Below are 18,967 nucleotides of genomic sequence, written 5' to 3'. Positions count from 1 at the left end.
CAAGGCTGGGCAACAAAATCTTCAGTGCTTTTCAACATGAAAAACTTCAGTAGCCCTTAGTTTTAGTGTAGGAATTTTGAATCTGATTTAGGTTTTTGTGTCAAGTATGTGCTTTTTGCCACAATTGTGAAGATCTACCCAGATTTATAAGTCTCTAATGTAAAACAAAATCCAGCAGCAGTGTTTTTTCAATGCAGGTTAGAACAAGGTTTTAGCTCCAAAGATTTATGCACACTTAGTACATTGTTGATATATCTCCCTACTGTATTTTACCATTACATAGCTATGAAACACAGAGTGTGGGAGATATCAGATTTAATACAAGAGGAAAAACAGCTGAAAAGTAAGAAACAACTAGTGACATGAACTGGAACCAAAAAAAAAAAAAAAAAAAAATCAATTGAGAAGAAAACCAGGCAGAAGCAGTAGCAGCAGTTTCTGCTGCAAGAACATATAAGGAGGAGTGCAAAGAGACCAGAAAGTTTGTTGGCTGAAGAGTTCAGAGGCCAAATGATCACCGTCCTAAGCTGCTTCGTATCTAGAAATATCAACTGAATGAGAGCAACGAGTACCCAGACCCAAACTGGCTCAAGCAGGTGCGCAGACTTGTGTCACCAGTCTTACAAAGTCTGAAAAAGTAAACAATACAAACCTCTACTTACACATTAAATTGAGAAGCCGTAATTAAACAACTTTTTAAAACAGCTTCTTTAAAAAAGTCTTTCTGCAATGAAACCCAATAATGTCTAGCTAACAATACTTATAAAAGCAGTCCTTAATCACTTTTTTCATGTCATTAGCACCGAATAATTTCAAATACTCAGTTCTTCTCCACTTTATGCTATTTTTGTTCAACATTTTGCAGCTTAAATGGGAAAACATAAATTAACACACTTATTGGTTTAATTTTTACAAACTAACAACATCAAGAGCACTTCCAACTTCTAAAGTAAGGTTGAAACCCAGAAATATATTTCCATGTGACCTTTTTTTAAAAATAAAGCTTTCTTAGTATTTGGTCCTATAAAACTTTCCATACTTCAGAAAATTAGCATTTTTACACTAAACTATCAGATGCTATTGTTCTTTTTATTTTTCTTTAATAATGAAATTAAGTAAAAAAAGACTCTCAGGCAAAGTGGGAATTTATTTAATTATTTGCTTCAGAGAAGAGTTGCAAAGGAAAGTAATGTCTCTTCTGAGTTCTATGGTAACACAAAGAAACCAGAGCTGATTTAGGAAGAAAACAAACATTTACCTAATTTTGTTCTCTTTTTTTCTTTTTAAAAAAAGATAGGGAAAAATCTGCTTATAAAGGATGTTAATTGAGTAGATAATGTTACATAGCATGGTAGAGAATTCCTAAACCTCTTCACAATAAAACCTATGGCTTGCCCTGGTCTTCTCTACTTGCTTTGGCTTCTGCCATTGCCAAACTGTTGTGAGAAACCAGATACGATGCCAGATGGACCTTTGGTTTGATAAAGGACAGCTGTCATTTTGGTTTTTAGAAGGGAGTTTACAAGGCATCTACATTTTCTATATTATTAAAGAGGATCTTCATTATAGACTTTGCTAGTACAGATATTAATAGAGTAATCTTTATACACACGAAACATTCTCATTAGCAGAGCATGGGACATTTTTCTAATTTCCAGCCCTTTGTTAGCCCTCCTTTGTCTCCAAGAAAACCTTGCTGCAGATTAAGAATTGCATTTGAATTGTTCTTAAATGAACACTTATAAACTTGCAAACAGTTTACTCATTCAATTTCACAGAACTCTGTAGGAAAGAGATCTACATATCAATATATATGTTGTTTCTCTTCTGAAGGATTTTAGGAGAATGAGTGGTATTAAATATCAGCTAACAAATTGCAGAGTTATAAGAGTACAGCAAATGATTTAGCTGACAGTTCTTTAACAAAATTCAGACTAAGTCTGAGAAGCTAAAACCAGCAGCACACAGTTTCTATTTTAACTTCTTCATCCAATGAAAACATTTTCTGGTTGATTCAGGCATCCACGGCTGCAAAGCCTGTAAGTCTTCTGTTGTCAATTCACTAGCTAGAGGAGGAAAATATAAGCAGAAAGAGGAGGCTTTTTGTGATCTAGTAGGACTGAGAAGAAAACTGCTTTGTATTCTGTGATGGACCCATTAACTTTCCACTGCTTAACTACATAAATAGGCAAGATTGCTCACATTCAGTGTTTAACTGTATATTTGAGTACACCTGGTGTATGCCCACAGAGGATGTACTCAAAATAAAAATTGTATCCAGACGACGTAAGACTTCCATTTAAGACTTCTTTTGACAGCTTCACTGTTCTCAGTCCCTCAAGTGTCAAATTCCATTGTTGTAATAATTTTGTTGCCTTAAAAATGAGTACCTCAAACCCTGGACTGTAAGAAAACATTTAACAAAAATACTAAAAAAAAAAGTCATTTTATTTCAGAAACAAACCAGATGCATTAGAGGTAAGAATATCTTTTTAAAATAAACAAAAAAGTTACAACAAAAATGTTTAATAATACATGAGATAACCTCAATTTTGTATCGGTAAAATTGAAAATATAATTTTAAATACCTGTTTGACACTTTTGATTCAGATTTTTTTTTTCTCTAATATTTCTACTGTAGAAAAGCCTTTACTCCAGCAAAGGGATACTCTTAGACTGAAAGCTGCTCATACACTTTAGTATATGATGAAGGGATCAGCCAGATGTTAGCATAGTTGTTACATACAAGCTATAAATAGACCAGGAAAAACCCCGTCTCTGCTTATTCAGCACAACAGAACTGAATGAGGAAAAGTTCATAGCAAAAATCTTTTCCATTCAAAAAAAAAGTTAAGCATAGCATTTTGGCATCACACACAGATTTCATTAAGGAAGCAATACACATAAAGGAAAAAATCAGATACACCTCTCAGAAATAATATGATTTTTTAATACTACAATTTTTAAATATTACAGTTTCTACAATTTCTCTCAATATTTCCCCCTCTCCTAATCACCGCTCAAATGTCTACATTTTTAACTGGATTTTTTTAACTATGAAAAAAAAGAATGATAAAATGTTCTAACCATAGCTTTGACCCCATCTGAAATAACACTGCATTTAAATACTCCAATTTCTTATGTTTATGTTGACATGCTGCATTTACTAGTGTGACTATTTTTTGAAGGACTCCGATATTCCTTCTCAGAATATCTTCCATGAAGTCCAGAGCTACCGCAAGACAGTTTGTTTTTCCAAAATCACCAAAGCAGTATTTACTGAAGTAAAAATGAAACTGTTGGCTGCACAGCCCTCTTAGAACTGAGGCTACTTTAGATGTTTGATGGTGGAAACATCATGATGGAAACCGCATTTTCTCACAAGTTATTTATAGTCAGAAAGGGATGTTAATAATAATGATCAAAGGGGAAGACTGATGATCAATAATTCAATTTTTCGGAAAAACTAACTGTGGGTCTGTAATAATCCTGCTACCCAGGGCTAGAAAGACTGTAGATATTATTTCCACAGATTTTGCCTTGATTATGCCAACGAAAGTTCTAATAGCTCATCACATGATTATCACATGCACTTATACACAAAAATATTCAGAAGCATAACAGTATTCAGAGCTCTGAGCAGTTCAGACTGGCTCAAAACCACTGAACAGCAGATGGCAGACTTGCAGCTTCATAGATGCTTTTATTTGCTAAACATTCTGGTTTATTTTTTTCAATTTGGTATTTGCAGACTGTTCATTCGTTGTATGTAGTCAGCTGTACTACTACTGGTTACATTTTATCTCTTGCATCTTCTGGTACTGTACAATAAAAATCCTTCTGTTTAACAGATTTTGGAAGATTATCTTTTGGAAAAAAAAGTCCCATATTCTGAGTATAAAATCTACAGTCATTACGTGCTTCTGTATCAAAGGGAGATAGAAGCTAGCTTGTTTTATAAAATTTTATACCAAAAAGATAAGTTACTTTCTTTAATATCTCTATCCCCCCTCCACAATTTTAAAATCATGATTAATTTTTAAATCAAATTAGTTAACAGACATAGTATGTCAAACCTTGCCACTTAAAATATATACATATCCTTCCAATATCGATAGGTTTTAGATCTGCATATTTATAGAGTAATAAGTGCAAGGTCATACATACAAATGACACAAATAATTTGTAATCAGGTTTTAATCCACTGAAACTGAACGCAAAAGCAGCCATAGACACTTTCAGGAATTTTCTCAAAATGAACATAAAAATACACTGTAAAATTTATGTCACAATGCACATTAAAATCTCTTTTCTGTAGGCCAGTAAAGTTACCCGAAACGCAAATCCGTAGTTTACACATTACACAAGCGCCAGCATAAATGGGTCAAGACTGAAGAAAACTGGAGTGTTACAAACTCTCTGGAGAAGGCCAAATCACAGTTCTGTGTATGATCCACGCAATACCAGTTTGTCGTATCTCCTGCCACAGGTTAATAAAACGCCACAACAACTCCAGTTGAAAACTCCAGTATGTCTTGTTTCAGACTAGAACAAAGAAGTGGGAAAACTGGCCCATTAACATCAGTGAAAGCAAACCGCTCTGCTTCCCTTTAAATAATGAGTTGGGAACATTTTGTCCCTTCTCAGGAGAGAAATCTTCTCTTAAAGAACTGTTCCCTAGTTGGATCTTCCTTTTCATTCCTGATCCTGAATCCCTTTAAACCAGCCAGATGGGAATCAAATCCCTGGACTGACTCTCACCATACATACCTAACTGCCTCACCAAACACAGCCAGCTGCTCTCCCAGGTCCTTAAGGAGTCCATATGCACGCTTACAGGGACTTCAATTGCAAATTTGGGCTTGCTAGCAGCCTGACTGGCAGCGGGTGTTTCAACTGAGACTGGAGGGAAAGCTGTACAACACTTTTGGACATCGAGTAGCCCTTAATTTTTAAGGTATATCTATGTGACGTATTTAAATCTTATTTTTTGTGTCTCAGACGACATGGTGCTTCTCAGAGGACATGGCTTCTGCTTATGTTGTCTTTAAAGTCACCATCAACGTTACATCAGAAAGTGCAAGCATTTATAACTGCTCAAGTGCAATGAGTATTTTTTAATATAAAACAATCTTTTAGACATTATTTATTATTATTTATATCGTTTATTAGATATTATTCTCCTGTTTAAGTTAGCAGTCAAAAAAAAAGTAAAAAGGAAGTTCTGGAACCAGCCGCTCCATCTGGCTTACGGGTCTTTCACAGTGCAAATGTTTGTTCTGTCTGCTCTGTGCAGAAGTTGTGATTCTGCACAGTTTAGTGTCTGGCCCATGTTTAGGTCGGAGGAACGCCCTTCACAGACAAGAGACAGTAATTATCTCTCAGATTGCGTGTGTGTGAACTGTGTGAGTAAATGAATGCATTGTGTGAATAGTTATCTTATTAATAATGGACTCATTCTATTAGTAATAGCAAGTGAATTAATAAAAGGTGGTCTACTACTGGCTGTGATCTGTGTCTCACCCTGACTCAATCCTCTATCAATGAAAAGAGAACGTACAATAATACATGTAGATTAAGTGAATAGCACGAGTTTAGGATCACTATTTAAATAAAACCCGCACATTTTTGAATGCTCAGATAAAGGAACACTTAAAAAAGACAATAATTAACTGTGTCAATTGATTGAATGCCAAGTTCCTATGGGAGCTCTCCAATCACGGTAAACATCAAATGATTCAAGCAGTCTGCCAGTACCTTGTTTGACAGTTAACCTCATAAGTGACTTGTTCCTAAGTCTGAACCCTATGGTCCTACTAGAATAAACTGGCAAAGAACAATTTAGAAGCATCAAGAATATAACCAAACACAACCAAAGATGTGTTTTTCCTCTTTTAGAAATAGTTTCAACATACATCCCACGTAACTAACAGAACATGTACGATGCACTCTTTTTCTTCTTATTTAGGGACCATATGTGTCCCTTAGAGCATCTTTTCAGGAATTATACATTTCATAAGACCTTTATTTCAAGCCACAAATGGTACATGCTGACTATTACATTGCAGTGCTAATCAACTGTTTGGGTGAATGCAATAAAGAAGTCTTTACTGTTCTGCAGGGTGGCTCATGCTTCCTGTGCTGGCACTTCATGCAAGTTCTTCTATTTCTGCAAACTTGTTCTTTGGATAGGCAGAACATCTGTGTGTCAAGACACAGAAAAACAGCTCTTTCACTTCTATGTAATGTCCCAGATACAGGTGAAGAACAAGATATTTCAGAAATAATCCTGTTTCAGGGTAAAACTGTTTACAGGAGAAGGGAAGAGGGAGGATCAGGGCAAAAAAGCTATCTGCACAACTAAAGAGAGAACCAAGATTATCTATTCTTTCGTTTTGTTAAACACGCAGGGAGGATTCAGAAAAATATTGTGATCATTTTTACGTAATCTCTCTCTACTTGTGTTTGCCTGTCTCAAAGGAAAACAACCAGGAACCAGTATGGTCCCTTGGTAGTGCCTCAAGCATCCATGGAATGTATTCAAATATTTTTTTCTTTAATATCCATCGCCTTGCCTTAGTAAACATCTTATGAAGAACTTCACAAATGTATTTTTCTTTGAGGAGAAGAAATGGGCAAACGAGGAGCAACAAAACTTACTTTCTGCTGCATTTGATTATGACATTAAAGCTGTCTAGAAAGCCAGACAAAGTCTATTTCTCCTCTGTGCTAGAACATAACTAAGCCAACGGTTTAATACGCTACAATATCTGAGAGTCTGTATCAAACACTCTGGATGCTTGTTAAGTGAAGTTTTAAATGAATCTGACTTTGTTGCTATCCATTTTGATGAGAAAGCCTGAAGTGAGCACAATCACCCTGGTTAAGTCCTGCAATAAATTTCTGTTTCATACACTATCTACCACCTACCTTGATTTAACATAACAGGACAGTGTAGTGAGCCCAGTAAGGAATGCAAGGTATGCACTTTGTGCTTGATCACTTTAAAAGAGGCTCTGCTTCCTTCCTTCTCAAGGACTAGCATGAAGTCAGGACACCTAGTGTAATTTCTAGGATCACACAAAGCACAGCATTGTCATTCCAAAAACTCAGCTGTATTTCTTTTCTTGAGGCTTTTTCCAGTAACGTATCAGCAGTTTGATTCTTTTCATTCTTTCTGTCACCCCTATCAGTGTAACAGCCTTTTAACAAAAAGCGTAGCGCCAGCTACTGCGCAGTATGAGCCACTCTGACAACAAACAGACATTTTTGCTCATTAAGAAAGACACCTGAAACAGATAAACGCTTCCATAAATCCTAAAACTTGATCTTATATAAAATTTGTAGACTAAGATAAAGGTGACTTCTACTAACCAGTTTAATTCAATGTGTAATAGTTGAAATATACACTTACAACATAAGTTTTTTCAAATTGACATTAAAATTATTTGGAGAATATGTGCATTCATTAAAACTTACACTAATCAGATGCACTGGAAAACTAAGAAAGAGCTCCTTTAACCATGAATTTATTTCGAAAGCAAATTAATTCTTTACATCGGCAAAACTGAGTTTATAGCACTAGCCAAAATTTCTGTGCCAAGTTTTAGAAGAAAAACTTGGCAGCCTTTCTTTGTAGCATTTACATCTAAATAAGTACCCACACCACAGCAACTTGTAAAAACATGATCACAAAAGAGCCTTCTCAGTTCTAGAAATACTCTAAATCTTTGAAAGAAACCTAAATCCCCTCTAAAAACAGTGTTCAGAAACAGCAAAATTACTGAGTCTGTAGCATTTTAGAAGTGCAAAGTCTGATGCATTGCGATATTCACAAATATTTAATATAGCTGCTTTTTTAAAATTGAAGTTTCATAGTGCATACTGCCTTCAGAAATAATTTAAACCAGTACTATAAAAAATGCTATTATTGTCACGAATGAAACTGAAGAATAATGAATTCCATTTATTCCATGTATCTGTAAGCACAAACAATCAAAATGCAGTGAAGGAGTTCTACTCAAGATCATTGAACATGGCTGTAGGACCATATGCTGGGAAGGAAACTACAGGCCAGAGAGACCACAATGCAGAAGACTTTTTACAAGCAGGTAGGTAAATTACTGTATCTGAAATTTAAAACCACCAAAAGCTGACTGAAAGCAGTCACTACGCAGCTTTGCATACACAAAATAAAACAGTCTAGACTTAGAGGGCCTGGTCCTACTGCCCTTACTCACCCTGGCAGCTCATTACTTATTTGAAAGGATTGGGTTCAACCCTACGGGAGACAAAGCAGCTGTATTCAGGCTCTGGCCTCTGTGACTCAGTTTGTGAGATTGCTGTAAAGATCATAAAAGCAGTGAAATGACCCAGATATTTAGAAACCAATTACATCCCATCTACGATGGGTATGCTGACTCCATAAAAATAATGTTGCATGCCCTAAAGGCAGGCCAACAAGAATCATAAGCAAACAAAGCTTCACATAGAAGAAAGTCTTAGAGAAACACAAGAATGAAAAACTAAAGTTACAATTAGGCAAGAAATAATTTGATTACTCCTTTTCTTTAAACACAGGCTTAAAAAATGATAGAATAAGCAAAACTTTTTTTTCCTCTCTTCCTAAAAGAGCAGAATCTTAGAATGACTGAAAACACTTAATCACTTATTCAAACAACTGTATTTCATGGAATCGTGTTCCTGTTTGTGTTTTAGGCATAAAGCCGTTACACTTGTCAATGATATTAATTCAGAAGTTTACACTGTTTAAAAAGTAAAAAAAGTTTTAGTATTAAAAACCATAAAAATTATAGAGTACACAGAAATGTGTAAGAAGAGTAATAATTCCGTAAACAACTCTTCAATATTTTGTCCTTTCGTGAAAGCCTTAATAAATTAAAAGTAATGCAGATTATTACATTTTAACAGAAATATAATGGATTACAAGCTTTAACTAACAATTAATTAATAAGAAGATAAAGCGTGAAATAGTTTTGCACAAAATCAAAGTTTTTATAAATACTTTCACAAGTGCTTTTTAAAAAATACTTTGAAATCACTAGAACAACATAACTGCCAAAAGAAGATGGTTTTGCATGCTGCTGAAATTCCTATGTTGCATGCTATACACAAGAGATGCAACATGCTTTTCCATATAGCAGCAGACCAAAAATACATATTTTGCTAAATCTATCATTAGCAACAGTCCTGTGGACGCTGCTTGTATTGTTACTTTATTTATTTTTTACCTTTACTGAAGAAGCTGCATACAGCATATCCTCAAGACTGAAATGGCAACACTGGTTAAGGTATTCCTGACAAAACTCTTGGATCAATTGTAGATTATACAGGCTGTCAGCCAACGACATTGTCTCTTTCAAACAAATATCTAAAAAGGAAGAATAGAAACAAAGATTAATTACAGATCTGAGAAAAAAGTGCTTTTTGCTTTGCTAGATTCTGGAGCATTTTCTGGATAAATTCAGAGTTGGTTTATTTTATTTTTCCCCTTCAGGAGGCTTTTATTTTTCTATTTCAGAAACTTAAGAAATGACAACTCTACATTTTATCTTTGCAGTTTTAGATCTTTAGATATTTTTCTAAACCTGAATTGTGTTTTTTCACTGTTGACAAGTTTAGTTTTTTCTGCTTTGCCTTTTGTGGAAATAGAAATTCATGCTATTTCTATATAATGAAAAACCACATTTAATCACTAATACACATCTTTGTCAATTAGATTTTCTATGTAACAATGGCAGTAGGAAATGTATGCTTTTTTACAAAGTTCTCCATACATACTAGTTCTTTGTCTTTGCATGAGGATCTGAGAGTACATTTTAACGCTATTAATCCTGAATCTTCCCCAAAAAACAGCGTCAGCTTAGTCTTATGCATTTTTGTGGATTTAGATGTTTGATATGACATTTTACAAGAATCTGAAGCCTCTGATATATCAATTATCACTCTCTGTTTGAAAGTGCTATTTAAAGACAAAGAAGTGAACAGACTAGTGAAGTTTGTTCTGAATACTGAATACTATTTATGCTCAGCTAACCTCCTGTTCTCTTTTTCTGACTGCTTCTTGGAAAATTAAGTAGCAATAATAACCTCCTACAAAAAAAGACAGTCCTTGTAAAAAGAAGGACTAAATAAAAAGAAATTAAATATACTTCTACAGCATGCATCAGATTTTATTCCTAAAGCAATAATGTATGACAGAGCTCCACCTAACAGTTTTAAATTGTTTAGGAAAAAAGGCTTCTTCAGAAAAGGAATCTCCTTTGACGCTAGCAGGACAAAGATTCCCATCCTGCGGGAATCAGACATATTCCGTCATCCCAACCGAACAGATGATGATCAATGGAAAACAACGTTTGATTAAACTGCCCGAAACGGGATTAAAGTTAATAATGCAAAATGCAACGTCATACATTTGGATCTAATAAAATTCTAACTTGATTCACTGGTTGAAGGTGATATAGAGTAGAAAGTTATTGTGTATTAGCCAGTGTAAAGATGTTTATGAGCTTTCAGCATCATGCAGGTATGAAAAAAAGCAAACGTAATGCTAAAATGTATCAGAAAATTTATTTTGTGACAGAGAAGCACTGTACAAAGCAGTAATGAGATGCCAATCTGTATTCCTATGTACAATTACAACCATCCACATTCAAGAAAGATCAACCAAAACTGGATGAGTTGCAGAGGAAGACTATTGAGGATAATAATGAGAATGGAAATCCACTTCAGAAAAGCAGACTGAAAAGGCTCGGTTCAGTAGCCTGGGCAAAACAAGAGAAAGAAAGATAAGATAGAACATGATAAATTCATGAAAGGGATTATATAATTTTGTACAATAGCCAATTTCTTGACTCACTGACACAGGGAGTCCTTTCTAGTCACGTATTCCTTGAAGGAAACCTAGATTTGAAAGTTAAATAAACTCTCAATGAGAAGAAACAATCTATTTCAGACTACAAACAACTCTCAAATAATATTTTTTTCTTTTTTGTTAATGCATTTTTAAGCATTTTTGCATATGAATTTTTGTTACCTGCCTTCCTCAGTTCCAATACAGAACCAAACCTCAGTGAAATTTAACATGCATTAAAAGTGATATTTAAATACAGAGAAGATGGGCAAAGTCTCTTAAAGTTCTTCTAGTCACTTCAGAGTACCTTTGAATTTACTTTTGAGATAATGACATGCACATTTATATATCTTTAGGGAAGATGATGTCAAGACACCTAAAAAGAACATTAAAACTAAGGTTCCAAAGATGACATGTCCCTTGTCCTGTTTGAAGTCGGATGCTGGAAGAATCTGCTGATAAGAATTTATGAGGTCACGCATGGTGTACAAGATCTTTTGGACTGTCCATATTCTCAAGTCATGCTAAAACAGTAAGAAGGAACATGGTGTTACCCCTACTCAACACTACCCAAGTTTTAACGCTTCCCTAATCGGATACGAAGTATATATTCTGCTGCAACATTTATGTAAATTCAAAGTTGTATTTTTCAAAATTCAGAAGCTGAAGAAGGACGGTGAGTGCATACATCTTAGTGTCTTTCATCTTCAATGCCTACTGTGCTGGAAGCTTTCTATAAAGTGGCTGTGCATACGAATTCCAAATTTCAGACCTTAGCAAGCTTTATACCCTTGTTCGTATTCCTGGGTTTCTCAGGATGCTTCTGTGAAAGCGTTCCCACGACATCAAAGGTATCATGGACAGAACACAGGCAGAAAATGATGGGTGTTAGCTGCCAAGACATTTACAACTACATGAAGTTTAATTGCCAAGAGGAAGATACGACTTTAACCACGCCACTGAGCAAAAGAACAAGAGGAAGCTGCTCATCATCACAGACAACTGCTATTATACAACAGCATGACACCACTATGTTCTACACTGTATACTTTTGTTTACTCTATGAATGATATAGGTAACTATCAGGTGAACTAAAAGACCAGAACACAGAGCAACTATTTGCCATGCAGTGCAGCTATGCAGAGATTGACTAGCTCTAACCTCTTCCATGTTTTATATCTAAACTGCTCAGATCACAAGAAAGCACTTATGCAGCTTCAAGAATAAGAGTTTTCCAGGTGGTTTCGAGTTTCATAGCACAAAGGCAAATGTGTTGCCACAGTCATATCTGTAACAATACATCCTAGTATGTTTATATTGGTGATAACATAAAAGTAAGCATAACACAGAAGGACACCTTGGTTCCTTTTATTTAAACATAAAAACAAATAGGCACCAGGTTAATACTAAACCCACCACACAAATTATGTCTCCTGTATATCATATTTAAGCACCTTTCTTCACATAGTTAACACACACAGACATTTCAACTTTTATGGCCATAACGTTTACAAGCTAAGAGACACGTTAGACATACCCTCCAGTTTAATGATATCTGGGCAGTAGAAGTGGATCAGGGCTGCTAGAGCACAACCATCTGTACCATCTTTCAGCAGGTTCTCCACCAATGGAATGCAGGGCAGCTGCTTAAGCAATGTTTGCTCCTTCCTGTAACGAGCCTAAAATACAGAATGAAGAAATTTAGAGAAAAAAATGCTCTGAAACATATGAAGAAACAGACTCATACTGTAGGTTTTACACTCTTTCAGTGAAAATGCAGTATTCAATAAATAGCTGAATATTCTCAGTGTTAAATCTCTTAAAACTATTCATGTTATGCCCTATTTTGAATGGCATAAACAGTATCTAAGAGGAAAGGAACCTACAATGCTAATATCAAGCCTTTCCTTCAAAACTGCCAAACTTTAATGATCTCTGTATAGCACGCTGAATTAAATAACATCATATACCTTAATTAACGTTTAACACTCATTGTTATACAATCAAAATTATCTGTGTGTAAACACAATGAGACAAATCCTTAGCTGGTATAACTTCAGTTTACTGGCAAGTCAAATGACTCTGAAGTTAACACACCTAAAAATCTTGCCCAAAATCTCATTCATATAACTGACTTGGTGACAAATTCAGAAACAAGGAAATCTGCCTTTATCAACTCCTTTTTTTATTACTAGCATGTGTCAGTATAAGCAGTTGTAAAGATAGAGAAGTATTAATGGTCAAGTGTTATGGTTATGACCACACAGCGGCCCAGTTATAAAATTAACCATTTTGAAAAACAACTCAGTATATGAAGAGTTTGTTAGTTCAGAATACCAAGATAGCATTTATCTGTGGTGAATATGCTTTTCCTGGGTTTCTTTTTGTTGGGGGGAGGGGGCAGGGGGGAGGGATTACTTCAAAAAATCGTATTCATCATTCTTAGTTTCTTTTCACTTCTTCCTGGGAAAACAAACGGAGGTGGAAGAAAGTGATAGTAGATTTTAATTTGTTAATATTATTTACTAAGACTTATTTTTTAAAAAAGTACTGAAAGATTACTTTTCGTTTCATACCACAGAACTACTTACGATGCCAAGGGTGTTTCCAAGTTAATTTTATGCTATTTTCATTCATCTTCACACACTAAACTGGAAGTCTCCCTGTAGGGACTCTGAGAAGTCTTTGTGGATCTTACTATTCCCAGCAAAGCTGAAGGTGACACTTCCTATCTCCTACTCTCTACCTTTTGGCTGTGCTGGAGCAATTGCTGACGGGGCTGCGTAGTAAGACCGTTGATCCAGCTATAACATCTCTCTCCTCCTTTGTTTCTGCAGTGAATGAGTAGACAGGACTGGAGGTTTTATGGGTGGTGTGGGAATTGTTTAAGCTAGCTTTGCTGGCAAAAGAGTCTGTGGAATCACAGACTAACCCTGAAGGCTATACTTACTGTCACTGGATTTCTGTCAAGGATCACATGGCATTATCTTTAGCAAATGTCAGTGTCCTGTAACTGGCCCAAGTAGTACAAGTCTAATCTGGTAACAGCAGACACATTAGTTCTAGAAAAATAAAGGGCTTGTATTTGGCCCAGAGAACTTATACTTCAAACAATTAATATCTAAAAAAACTGTGAGAGTTTGTCTTTATTTCATACTTGAAATGTACTGGTATTTGTGTGTCAAGTATGCTGTATAAAAATGAAAATATAATTTTTGCATGCCATGGGAAATACTCGCTAAGACTAAAGAAAATCATGTTAGTGTTTCATGCATTATTAATATTATTTTCCCCATATTAGTAAAACTTTTTACTATTTCTAATGAAATAGGCCAAATATGCTTGCAGCTCGTTCTTTTTCACTTTATGGCAATTCAATGACCCACTATGATGAAAATCCTGTGGGTTTCTTGTGCAAGTGCTTTTCCCTCAAAATGACTGAAATTAAGCTTTTGGAATATTACAATTTAATTATGAAATAATGATAAAAGATACAAGATATAGATGGACTCTAACACCACAGTCCAACAAGCCCTGTGTAATTGATACATTCTTTTAAACAGCATCTTTTTAATGGAATGTTCAAAAATATTTGGAATTGATAATACAGTAGCCTTGCACAGTAAATCCTGCGAAAAATCTACTGTCACTTTAATGATGCCTTCACTGGCCTTATGAACAGTGTCTGCAGATGCTGGAAACTGTCATAGCATTAAAGTAGACCTAGAAAGAGGACTTAATCCATTGTAGAGAGTATGCCAGGCACGTTACTTCAGGAAAAATGAACTTATACAACCTGATATGCTAGGTCACTAGGGTATAACAGGCATTGTGTTTCAATTTGGTTGAAAAGATAAAAGAAATTATAGTGAAGAATAAAAAGACACTTAATTGCACTGCATTTTTAATAAACATCCATTTGAAGAAACCCTTCTCATCATTTGCAATGTTTGCTAATAAATATGGATGCAACAACACAAAAGATGAACTTTTTATTATAAAGCTCTGTGCTAATTTAAACATAAATGCTAACACAAGCATCTTGTTTCTGAGATCCTAAACCAGCCTGATTTAGCACCTTTGAGTTTATTCCACTTAAACAAGTCTAGGTATAGTCGAGACGCTTGCATATAAACAAGGTCAGCCAAAGATGAACCAACAGCACACCAGCTACTCTGTCCTAAGTGCTCATGTGTATTCTGAGTTAATCATTAATTATGAGCATTCTTATGTGTTTACCATATAGTAGATAGCATGTTATAAATTTAATTCTCAGAGTAAGTTTTCAGCTGCCTGTACGCTTAGGAATATCTGTCTGGCCATGAAATCTTTGCTTTCTGTAAAGGGAAGACATCAGAAGACTGGTTGAACTGCTAGAGCAGCCTGAGGCACTGCCTTCCTACTACATTATCAGTAGCACCTGGGTTTCAACTGTATCTCTACAGCTCAAGTAACATAAGTAAGAAACAAAGTAACATAAATAGCACTAGTCCAAGTTTATGGACATCTGGAAAACGTATTCTGAAACTGCTTTGAAGTAGCCATCTTATTTTGTAGAAATGAGACAAAAAAAATAAAATGTGCCTAAATTTCTGATCACAAATAGTCTGGTTTTTTTGCATTGCTCCCTCTGTTTAATAAAGCTATCTTAATTCCAAACCAAAATTAAAAGACTACACTGTGAAGAGCAGTGTATTTGTGTCACAACTGTAATAGATGGCATTAGAGAAATTGTCCATATAGCATAAACTGTTATGAATTTGAATACTGATTAGTCTCCTGAAGATAGCACTTTTAAACCTGTTTTCCAGACACCAGGAAATTTCTTTTATTGCCTACATGCAACTGCCTTGTTATTTTTAATTCTCTCTGCAATTCATGAACAATTTTTTACCAGTTATGACAACAAATACCTGAGGGACTGCTAGTTATTTGGTAATCCTTAGATCAAAGATAGATCAGAATTAGTTCTTTGGAATTCAGACCAGAGATATGCAACTCTGCACACACCTAAACAGCTGACTATTTTGTTCCCAGTCAAACCTGTTGTAGAATAAAACAATCTGAATGCATTTCAGTGGTGAATTACTACACAATAGAGGAAAGTAATAATAATCCCAAGGTGACACAGCACAGAGAAAATAAACTTTACTATTATTGCAGACTTGAACAGTTACATTTTATTGCTTTTAGTGAAATTACAGTCTCACTAAAAGTAGACTGCTTTGGGTTACTTTGTGTGGGAAGAGATTAATAGCAGTCTTAAACCAGCTGAAAAATTAGGGAATTCTAGAGAGCTGGTCTAATAATTGCCCATTGTTAAATCAGAATATTTCATATTCCATGTAGCATCAATCAAAAACTATTTCTGCAAGTCCTTTTTTAAAAATGAATCAATACCAAATAGCGTATGTTTACTGGAAGCTTATGAAAAATTAGTTTGTAAATAACCTCACCATTTGACATTAGTTAATAACAGGTAGCACTGCCTTACTCAAACCCACAGAGAATGTGACTGCTTGAAAAGTAATTCCTTATCCAGCATCTTACGTTGATTTTGCACAGATTACCTTGCAAAACAATATTCGGTAAGACACACACCTTTGCAGCGCGATCTCTTATAAAATTATCTTGTAGAGACAAATGAAATGAATGATTAGACCAGCATGACATGGACAAAGCCATTCCCAAAATAAGCTAGTTGATCAAAGTGAAGCAATTGGGCAAACTTACAGGAACCAGTTTCCAAAACCATTTGGTAGGAGACTTCAGAGGAAGCAGTTGGAAAAAAGAATAAAAGCAAAAAGCAAAGAAAAAAAGGAACAATTTATCAGATTTCATAAATTACTTTAACAAAGCAATTTTCTTTAACATTCTCAGTTTTGTATAATAGTGAATTGTAATTTAATCATAAGAATTAGCGCACTGTAACCTCTGCGTATTGAGCTAATTAGCAGAAATAACACTGGAGAAATATGCCTGCAGTCTTTGTAGATCAACATTATAATTTTCCCACATGAATAGATAAGATTGTCAGATCAATGCAGTTTTATTTAATGCTTTCACACATCTAATTGTACCCTACATATGCAATCCGAGTGACGAATTCATTTGAGACTTGAAGTCATGATATCACAAGTATCAAAATGAACTCCAGCAGCACATATGAGGAAGCAGGGAAGGTAAAGCAATGAAAAAAGGTATAAACACACTGTAGTACAGTAGAACAAATTGCAGTGAAGTCTGCATTAGTTACTTCAAGCCAAACGGCTATGTTTATAGCATTTAACAATATTTTTAAACAATCATATGACAGTTTTCAGAACAAGAGGTGCAGGCAGTTATACTTTTGCAATGGCAAATCACATTAGCATCAGCTGCATGATGTGCAATGACCTGAAATGTAGATGGAGTTTTGACTACTGGTAGAGAAATGATCGGAACTCATACATACAATTCTAAACTCATACATGATCAAAAAATACAACACCGAACTAAAAAGAAAAAGTTTTACAAATGTAAAATTTTACCTAAAACCTTAATCCTAAGCACATTGAAGTCAGTGAATTTATATGTAACTCTATACACTAGTCCGGCGTAATATTTCTACTATTAAGAAAAAAACATTGTGTAGCAATATTATAAATACACACAGAAAACTTAACCACTCGATCAATTTCATTGTAGAAATTAAAAAAAAAAATTCAAACCAATTATCAAAGTGCAGGAAATAATTTTTGTTTATTTATTTTTTTCAATGAAGAAAAGTATTGTCTGAAAATGGTGAAAAAGTAGTTTTAAAACTACTATGGAAAAATTGCTATGGAAGCTTATTATTTTACATAGCTGTTAAAATACTGTGCTTCTATAAAACCCTTAAAATAACTGTAGTAATGTAACAAAGCTTTTATGTAAAAAAGCTTTTGTACACAAAAGGGTGTGCATTACTAACATGACTATTCTCAACATTCTTCTCCATTTAACTGGACTATTACAGTAGAGAATCCCAAAGCCACTTAGAAGAAATGAACTACGAGATTCATGTTCTTGTGCGGCTCTAGACATTTCAGTCACACCCAACTAAAGCAATTTCCACAAGGTTCAGTTTCTCTGCACCTCACTGAAATATAGTCAATGTATGGAAAAGCACATGAATTTGAAAACAAATTATCTTAATTTTCAACTGCAATCAGGAATTCTAAACCATATCATAAAGCAAGGTTTTAGGTAAACGTGCTGAGATCAGACCTGGGCTGCCTGTCATTCTACTTAACACTGATTGGAACATTCTTCTTTGATTAATCAAGGTGAAACGTATTTCAGACTCAAACCTAAAAGGTCCATCAAAATCTATTTAATGATAGGCTGCAGAACTTCCCTCTGGAAAAATGCACACATTTCTCTCAATTCCAAAGACTAGCTCCCTGTAACAGTACAAACTCAACTCACAACTAGCAACCCGATATGTATTTTCATTTGTCCATTTGGCTAAAACTATGGTTGAGACAACTATGAATATGCTTCAAGAGACTGAAAGACTGAAGATAATCAAGTTTAAATTCAAACATACTGTAGGATTTATACATATACACTTTGTAAAGGCACTGAAAGAAAAGAGATAAAGCTGAAGTTTCTTGGACAACCTAATGCAAAATCCATAACTGTTGAACTGGCACTTTATATCGACAGGAATAAACTCTTTTCCCCTGGAACTTGCTAAAAATCAGTCACTACAAAACAAACTGAGCAGAGAATCCTGACTGACTTTTCTCAATGTTTAAAAAAAACCCAAACCATAAACCAACCACAAGACAAAACAACAAAACATTCCCTCGGGTTGAGGGCTTACAGTTTTTCAAGATTGTTTAATCTCCACTAACAAAAAGTTTTAAACATGACTATGACAAATTTAACTCAGTATAAAAATTCATTCTATGGTGCCAAAAAATGGTAGTCATACCCTTCATTAAATACTTGTTTCTGCTGTCTTCCTTGCATCCTCATTTGTGTTCATGCAGCTGTGCCTTAATTGCATTAATTGGATCAAGAAGCTGATCCTGCTGCAAACTTTTCTTCTTGACAGGTTAGCTTTTG

At 34.9% G+C, this 18,967-nt stretch overlaps 1 protein-coding gene across 4 annotated transcripts in view; it reads right to left on the bottom strand.

Moving 5' to 3' along the window:
• The window catches only part of CAMSAP2 (calmodulin regulated spectrin associated protein family member 2), an 87,431-nt gene that overhangs the window by 19,194 nt on the left and 49,270 nt on the right, over positions 1-18,967 (bottom strand). For 2 of the 4 annotated variants that reach the window (XM_009985693.2, XM_086617875.1), the window contains exons 5-7: positions 16,607-16,639; positions 12,411-12,552; positions 9,252-9,391 (exon numbers count right to left, since the gene is read on the bottom strand). In XM_009985693.2, the coding sequence (XP_009983995.2) occupies positions 9,252-9,391; positions 12,411-12,552; positions 16,607-16,639 (315 nt within the window). The remainder of the gene's footprint in view (positions 1-9,251; positions 9,392-12,410; positions 12,553-16,606; positions 16,640-18,967) is intronic. The other 2 variants (XM_086617876.1, XM_009985692.2) reach the window with 1 other exon arrangement.

The sequence above is a fragment of the Tauraco erythrolophus genome, chromosome 10, assembly GCF_009769465.1.
Source record: "Tauraco erythrolophus isolate bTauEry1 chromosome 10, bTauEry1.pri, whole genome shotgun sequence".
In the NCBI taxonomy this organism is placed as follows: Eukaryota; Metazoa; Chordata; class Aves; order Musophagiformes; family Musophagidae; genus Tauraco; species Tauraco erythrolophus.
The sequence above is the reverse complement of the archived record's forward strand: the minus strand, read 5'-3'. Positions and strand labels throughout refer to the sequence as shown.